The 8,528-nt window shown below is 41.2% G+C and overlaps 1 protein-coding gene across 2 annotated transcripts in view; it reads left to right on the forward strand.

The window, feature by feature from the left end:
* The window catches only part of usp53a (ubiquitin specific peptidase 53a), a 32,499-nt gene extending 27,442 nt beyond the window's left edge, over window positions 1-5,057 (forward strand). Inside the window, exons 15-17 of one of the 2 annotated variants that reach the window (XM_005468204.4) lie at window positions 2,603-2,669; window positions 2,772-3,496; window positions 3,589-5,057. In XM_005468204.4, coding sequence (XP_005468261.1) covers window positions 2,603-2,669; window positions 2,772-3,496; window positions 3,589-3,665 — 869 coding nt within the window. In that variant the 3' untranslated portion in view covers window positions 3,666-5,057. The remainder of the gene's footprint in view (window positions 1-2,602; window positions 2,670-2,771; window positions 3,497-3,588) is intronic. The other variant, XM_005468205.4, reaches the window with a different exon arrangement.
* Window positions 5,058-8,528: the final 3,471 nt, after the last annotated feature.

Genomic DNA, 8,528 nt, shown 5'->3' on the forward strand with positions numbered 1-8,528 from the left:
TGTGTTGTAGTTCACAAATGTCTTGAAATGTTGGTTTGTGAACTGTCAAAGCTCAACCTTGTTTAAAAAAAACAAACGGAACAAAAAAACCCTGAAAGGGCCTTTGAGGACTCGTCTCCAGTAGCTATTTTTGAAATCAGTATGGGATATTTACGCCTGGCTGCCTGCAAATTGTATTGACAAGCCGCAGTAAATGTGTCCAGAGTCAATTTGGCATGAGTTCAGTGGTGGTAGTCTGGCGTGAGCTGCAGTTTCAGAGAAGCCTGAGCAGATTCCACTAGTCCATTAAAGACTAAAATCCTTTCGGAAAGCACATTCGTGTGGGAGGGCAGTTTTGAGGAGCATAGTTGACGTTTTTACCGCAGATATTCGTTCTTCTGATGGCTCGTTGCACTAGGAAAGAGATTCAAGTCGGGGCCTTTTTTGCCACCTTAATGACAGAACTTTTGACACGCTGTGAAATCGTACGTCCTGCCCGCCTGCCGGCATATTGGACACTTGAACCTGATACGTTTGTCTCACTTTTCCTTTACTGGCTTCTGCAGACCTCACTAGTTATCTACAGAAATACACTTTTGAAGCTGTTACAGCTGTTTGTACATGACCATCATCATCATAGTTCAAAAGTCAACTATGATGCTTTCTGATCTAGTTTTTTTTTAAAAAAAACCAAACTGACATGACAATCAGAAAAGAATAAATGTCACTGAATTTCATCCTTTATACCATTACATAGATGCCTTCTACATTCTGTTTGCATACATCTTTTATAGCTGTTTATTTGTGTCCATGATGTAGCACGTTAAGAGCCAGTTGCCTGGCTCATTAATGCCACTTAACAAGCCAGTGAATGATGCTAATGAGTACCCTACTGCTGTGCCATTACCATGCTATACTGAAACATAAAAAAGCCGTGGCTTTTCCCAAGTGATACCTGAAAATCTTCAGACTTTTTGTGATTCACTTATGTGATATTTCTTGTTCAGTTTCCCTCTTTGTAAACTTGGAGTTGCAAACCTGCATGCACTTCTGATTGATGTTCCAGACATTTTAAGTACCTCAGACAACACAAGGCTGGAATCCTGACTTGACTGCCTTACAGCTACACTGTGTGCTATTTATTTTCTATTTTTTGTAATAGTCAAAAAAGGTAAACGAAACTTCAACAAATTAAAATGATACCAGATCAGTTCTTGATGACCCTCGTTTAAATGTTTTAAAGTTTCAAAGCTCCTTTTCTTTTAGTTCAAATGGGTTTTTTCTCAAGCTTTCTCATTGTAATTCTTCGTGGTTTTCACATTTTTAAGCACTTAAATTCATACTTTCAAGTTTATGTTGAAAAATTTGAAATGTTATTAGATCAATCACAGTACCTGGAGGTTTTACCAGCTAAGTGCTAAAGTTTTGTTGACTTTTAGAGCTTAAAGACAGCCAGACCCCCAAACTTGAATAATATATATAAATTTAGAAGGCGTTTCAGTAATGATTTCATGGCAGTTGCCTGAAAAAACTTTTGATCTACCAGTGCCAGACAGTGAACGACAGTCGCTTTACCCTGCTGTTATCACGCTGATTTCTCCTTCAAGCTTTCTCTCGGCATTGTTGCACGTGACGTTAAAAACGGAGAGGGGATTTTCTACAGAGAAAATCGTCGTCAACTGCATCCCTTTTTGTTATCAAGACTGATATTGTTACGGTTGCTTGCCAACATGACAGATCAGCAGCAGCATCAAATTGTGAATTGCCACATGGACTTAGCGGCTTAAAAACGCAATAGTGTTGTGGAGGGGATGTAAAGTCTGGAGTCTGACCCCGGCGTAATTGCATGCCAGCACAAAGGATTTAGCCACTAATGCTTTGAGAGAGCAGGGGGGCGGGGGTGGTATGCTGACACATCACAGATGGTCCTCAGCCGCTCACTCCCTTCCTTGTCCTGTTAGTCAGCTGTTGTCTGGCGCAGGCCAAGTAAATCACACACGCCCAGCTAACTTGGCAAAGCTCCACACCCGACCCCGTGCAGGGACCTGCTTCTAAACATGTGTTTGTGCTGATCTCATGGCTGAAATCAACCATCAGCCCCAAGTACTAGCAGCATAACTCAGGCTCATCTCACTGGGATATGTTTGGCCTATAGGTTAAAAGGCTGTTACTTTCCTCTGTTGTTCTCTTCATTAGTTTTTAGACTGAACTTGTGAACCAGTTAGAGTTCAATCAAGGTCCTTATTGTTATATTAGGACTGTTGGCTCAAACTTAACAGGCCTGGATATGAACCCAGATTCCCTTTGAGGGCCCATGTTCTTTGGCTGGATCAGACAGTCAGAGTGGTACACTGGGGCCTTGAGGGCGCTCTGCCAGACTAGCTGCTTTGATACTTCCTCTCGCAGCACCAGGCAAAAGGCCTTACCATGACCCCTGTTAGATAACATGTCTCTGCAGGAGAGAGACAGGAAAAAAATAAAGTATATATTATAGCAATATTCAAATGGAAACCCGTGACAGATGCTACCTGGCTCTTATTTTGCACCATCTGTTTGTGATAACTTTACAAAATTGGGGTCTTGTGTTATAAAGTACTGATGAGAATTTATTTTTTTTGTGTAGATGAACCGGGGAGAAAATCTCCTGAACTCCAAGAGTCCAACATGTTGTCTGATCAGCTGTTACAAAGGTAAAAAAAAGTTATTCAGAAGTGCACATTGTTAGCGAAATGCTTCGCTTGACTTTTCAAAAGTTTAAGTGAAATATAAATGTTTCTGTTTTTGCGCTCAAGCAGAAGAAGAGCCTTCCGATACACACCCGGGATTTTGGAAAAGAACAATGGCCTGGACGACGAGCGAGAGAAAAATGTGGACAGCAGCCCTGTGCCTCCCTACTTAGCAAAGACCAGCAGCTCTGAGTGGAACAGCTCAGATGACCTTGCCGGACAGTTTTCGGAGCAAGAAGACAATGGCTCTGGCTCCGCAGACTCTCTGTCTCACAGCTATCCCCTACCTTTACCTCTCAAGACTTTTGGCAACAGTCGCACCGACCCATCTGGCATCCACTCCTTACCACCAGAGGTGCCAGAGCGGTTTAGCTCCCAAAGCGAACCTAGAAATGGCTCGTCTCCCCACTCGCACACAAGCCTCCGGCGGTGGATCGAGACGCCTGCCGAGCACAGGCTTTCATCAGACGCCAGCTCCAAGTCGGGGTCGTCAGACCCGGAGAGGAACGATCTGTCGGCCAGCGAGAGCGACGAGAGGTTACCCAGTCCAAAGTCCAGACACGATGATGGTACAGACTCTCCCACTCTGACAGATCGAGTTCTTCCCACCACTTACTTTTCAGTGGATAACTGTATGACAGACACTTACCGGGCCAAATACCACAAGAGGCCTGCCTTGTACATGAGAGCACAGGACCATACGTCATCAGGGGAGAGCGATGTCGAAGGGAGGGGGCACCCTTTGACAGATGTTCAAACACTAGAGCCTTCCAAAAGCAGAACAGAATCAGGTATGCAAAAGCACAGCACACTTTTATTAAGACCTCACATGCACCTGTTTGGTTTAAATCTTTGACTGATTCTCTGGCTTTTGTTTTTCCAGGCATTTCCACTCCTAAGACTTTTGCCAAGTGGAATCCAGTTACTCCGAAAGGTCTTGATGAGCATGGTTTCCTATGATTTTTATGGACTGAATGATTCTGATGGCTGGATGCCAACAGGAATTGTTAAGCACTGCGACTGCTACAGATTGACTCCTATGTGGAGAGGTATTTTCTCTTGTACTTGTCATAACAGCTAGTTGGACATGAAACTGGATGCCAAAGAGATTGTACTAAAAAAAAAAAAAAAAAAAAGTCAGGTGTCTTTAATTAGCTTTCTAGCTACTAAAAAGCTTTGAACAGTGAATTTGCACAGCAGAAAGGTACAAACAGAATTATGCCTAAAAATATTTGCTGGATTTGTAGACGCAGAGGGTTGGGACGGTAAAGAATGTGTCACGTAAAGCCAACTTACTAAACAGCAGATGAAGTGATTTCTTTCTTTCTTTCTTTGTTTATGCCTCTTAGTCGCACTCTTCCTGCACATCCTGTGGAATGCCCTTATTTGTTTAACTATTCTCTTTTCAGTGTTATGAGGCGTCTGCCCCAATTCTGTCAGTTATACCTGCCTGTCAAGGGGTTTTAGAAGAAGAGGTTCCAGTTGTGGTCAGAAATCTGTAGATATGCTTTTGGCAGGGCTTAAAAAATGGATCCCAAGGATCCGTATGAATGTGAATCTCCACGACATCCACATTAGGTTTTGGCTGATGAGACATCTTTGCACAATCCGTAAAGCCAACAGACTCGGGTCCTTGTTTGCACATGGACTTATGCAAATAACCAGCGTAGGACTTTCTTCCTTCTCTGTCTCTGTCAGACACTCATGAGAGGTTTGGTATACCAAAATAACTGTTCAGGAGTGAGGGGGAGGGGGGGGGGGGGTTAGAGGGGGTTTAAAAGGTGATGGGTCAATGTGTTAAATTGATTGCCTGTTGCTAGAAGCGTGTGACAGATCCTTACTCCTCATTGACACCTGCACATATCCCATCATCTTTACATAATTTTCTTTTTTTTAAATATAAATGTATATGTCTTTGCACTGTTTTCCTTGTTTATTTTTTTCTTTTCACACTCCTTCGTTCTATTATTTTTCTCTTTAGAAGAATAATTTCTTTGGATTTTGGTCACTTGATTCTTCGATAGCTTCTTTGAGCAGCACATCTGCACTTGGAGGATTTAATCGTGTCATCTGGTGATCAGATATGGCTTTTGCTTTTTTTTTTTTTTTATGAAGGGAGTTACTAATAATGTGTTGTGACTTTCACTGGTTTACTGTTTTTGGTTCAGATGTTTTATAGATATATATATATTCAGCAGACTAATGCACAGTGCCTTTTGTATTTTTCTGTGTCGAGGCGAGATTAAATCGGAGCCATGGTTTGTACAATTCTTTGATTTTAAAGAATTTTTGTAATGTTTTAATTTTATTTTTATTGAACAGTTGTCAAATAAACAGCTCTATTTAACCATATCTTCGTGTCAGCTATTGCTTTCGGGGGAGCAAAGCTTAGAACAGGGATTTGAGGAGAAATCAAATTATTCAAATAAACTCTCCATGATGATAAATGTTGCCTTTTGACTGGAGCATGGACGTCGCTGTGTAAGGCAGCTGGTGGGAAATGTGGGGTTTTGCTGCCACCTGCAGTCGTGTGTCTTGGCTGCACTTTTTCATATAAAATAACAGCTACCCAACTACAAAAATACATTTTTATGATTTTTCCATTGAAATCAATTTTCAAAGTGTTTTAAATAACGCTATTTCCAAATGTATAAAACAAAAAGTTTTTTTTTTTTACCTTGCTTTATCAAGGTGAAAGAAGAAACCTCCAGCAAAACCAGGATCAGGGAGGGGTAACCATGTGCTCTGACTGGTTGGAGGTGGTTAAATAGTGACGTTAGTCCTATTGCTTGTGGTTCCAAACTGAGGTTTCAGGCAGAACATCTAATTAGACAAAAGATTCATATCATGAATATGCAGCCAACAAACCTGCAGGAATTGCGATGACATCAAGTCAATATGGACGAACATGTCAGAGGAACGTTTCCTTGTTGAATCTATGCAGATGTAAGTAATAAAACGGTCGTGACTGTAGAATCCAAGTTACAGCTTGTATGTCATTGAACAGCCTCAATAAATAATAAATGGGGAAAATTGACACCTCGACGGGAGAAAGTATTATATAAATCCATCCAAAGGGAGTGTTATACAAGTATTCTAACACTACCTGCAGTGTCTATTTGTTTGCATTAATTATATGAACATATATATATAAACATAGATTTGTTTTAGTTTTTTTTATCCTGAAGAGGGGAGTAGAGGACTTTGTAATCAACATGCAGCTATTTATGCATGTACCACTATCTGCACCCTAACTTCCACTTGATTTCATCATCATGCCTGGCTGCGATTCGCTGAACTGTATTACAGAGTTTTTGTATTTATATCTCAGTCTTTTCCTTGTTTACAGGATTTCTAGCTGGAAAGCGTCTACTTGTTCTAAAATTAAAGAAGAAGAAAAAAACAATCCATAATTAAAGTCATGATTGCTTTTTGCGCAATATTTTAATCTTCCAGTACACTGACCTCAACATGCCAACAGCAACAATAAAGATTAATCAAAATATTGCAGGATTCATGTCTCATCTGGAGTACTGGAGAGGTCTTAAAATAGACATGGGCAAAAACACAGGACCGGCCCACGGACCATCTCAGTCCAGCCCACACTGTCCTAAAAAATGACACAAAACAAGTGGCCGACAATCTTAGAAATAATGATTGTAATGAGTCCGAGCTGCTGTTTAACACAATCACACTTACATCTGCTGTGACTGTGTCATATTATTGATTATCCATGTATTTATATATGTGATGTATTATATGTTGTAGTAAAAAAGTGCTCAAACATTACACAGCTAACAACAAAACAGAAAACGATTTCGTTACACTCGTCAAATTGACCATATGTTTGTTCATACTCGCTGCTGTGATGCTCTTCATTTCTCGATGTGGACAAATGTTACATTTTGATGGTTTGAAAACAACCATATTTAGTCCATATTTACAACATAAGGCAACGTGTCTAATTACTGACCTGTGCTGTGATGCGTTTCAGACAATTAGCAAGATGCGGGCTGATTTAAAAACTCTTACCGCATTCAAACTGGCTGTTTCGTGAAAGCGATCTTTCCTTTGTAACCTCAACATGTGTACCAAATTCATGGAGTACTATGTTTGTCATGTTTCAGTTCAGAGCTCCAAACTCCAACTCACCATTAGTCTCTCTGGACACTAAAAACACTTCAATCTTGTCTTAAAACAAGTCGAAGGCAACAACATGTTCAGTGACTCAATATAAATGACAAAAAGCGAGTTCACACAAGGTGGCGTTCGCTGCCTTGTACGCTATAATCTCACCAGGAGATCAGCCAGCTCATTGATTCACTGCTCCCTGCTAGTTCATTTGCTTCTAGATCCAAGTTTACTAGATAGGAACTCAAGAGCTAGTCAGATGGGTAGGTGTGGTTGGAGTTGTGGATCAGTGTGTGGTATCCATTTTTAACTCTTTTGTGAAGTATAGCCTTTTGTTTTTGTTTAGCTTCTGTATGTAAAAAATGCAAACCTATAAACCCCCACCAGAGGGAGCTATATGCCCCACAAAAGACCTCCTAAACTATCTTACTGTCCTTGTAAGCATCAGACTTTTTCTCTATGTGACTTCTCTGTGTCATTATGTAACATATATGCATTACTCCTTGGAGGAAGCTTGCCATGTCCTAAAACAAAGTAGATCGTTGTATCAACTGAGGAAAGCAACGCAAACAAGTCACGAAAGAGGAAGAGAAAAAAACTTATCTCGTGTATTCTAAAAACTCAAATTAACCGAGAATCAGTAGACGAGCAGCATTATGGCCTCTTTCAAATGACAGCCGCAGACCAGAGAAGAATTCACTGTGTTCACTGGAGGATAAAACAGGGAAAATTCACATCCTGCAGTGTATTCAGAGAATCCTGAAAATGTTCCCCATTCAGTTCTCTGCTCTTCCTTGCATGGCATGTCTATCACAGTTTTTGGTATGCTTAAATTTTAGCTGTCTTTCTGCTGTGTGTGTGTGTGTGTGTGTGTCTTCGCCGCCATCCGTCAGAGTGGGTCTCGGGCTGTCAGCGCGAGCTCCTCCTCTGCAGCTGCCGTACTTCATTAGGGGCCATCAGCTGAGCTCACTGCTCTACTGTCAGAGTCAGACTTCTGTTTTCTCCTTTCTCCTCCCTTTGCGCTCTCTCTTTCGGTGTTTCTGCCCACCCTCCCCGCTCGCAAACTGTCCCTCAAGCTCGCTCACATTCTTCATCCTAATCCTGATTTCTCACACTGTCAACTTACCTCAATCTTTCCCCTCTTGCTACATATTTTCCCCCCTCCTGCTCTCGGCCCACACCTTCTCTCCTCCCCGTACTCGTTTTATCAGCCGCCCTCAATGCTCCAGCTTTTAAAATAAAATCTTATTTCCTCCTTAAATCAGCATAACCCTTGTTTTGCACAAACACATTTATTATGCTAACGCCTAAAAAAAAGGCGGGTTTTTCTGTGTCGTGGATGCGGACTTAGTTCTCCAAAATGCAGTCATTTCACTATCTTTCATCTACTCATAAGAAAATTAAAACGTTTCATGTCTCGCCAGAGAAATAATTAATTTCCATACGGGCTCTGAAGTTTCCTTCAAATGGTGGGAGAACATTGCATTTAGCTTAGCCTACATAAAACCAGCTACCACTGTATTCCTGACATAAAACGCGGGCGACACAGAAGCTGCACTTAAAACCACGTGGATGCGATGCATTTGAATAAGCCTTTACGCAGCTGGTGTTTTGTGTGAACACTTATAAAAATCAGGAATCTTTATAATATGAAAGCGCGTGGCTAGAAAAAGTTTAGCGCTCACTCTGTGC

The sequence above is a fragment of the Oreochromis niloticus genome, linkage group LG3 (genome assembly GCF_001858045.2).
Source record: "Oreochromis niloticus isolate F11D_XX linkage group LG3, O_niloticus_UMD_NMBU, whole genome shotgun sequence".
Classification (NCBI taxonomy): domain Eukaryota; kingdom Metazoa; phylum Chordata; class Actinopteri; order Cichliformes; family Cichlidae; genus Oreochromis; species Oreochromis niloticus.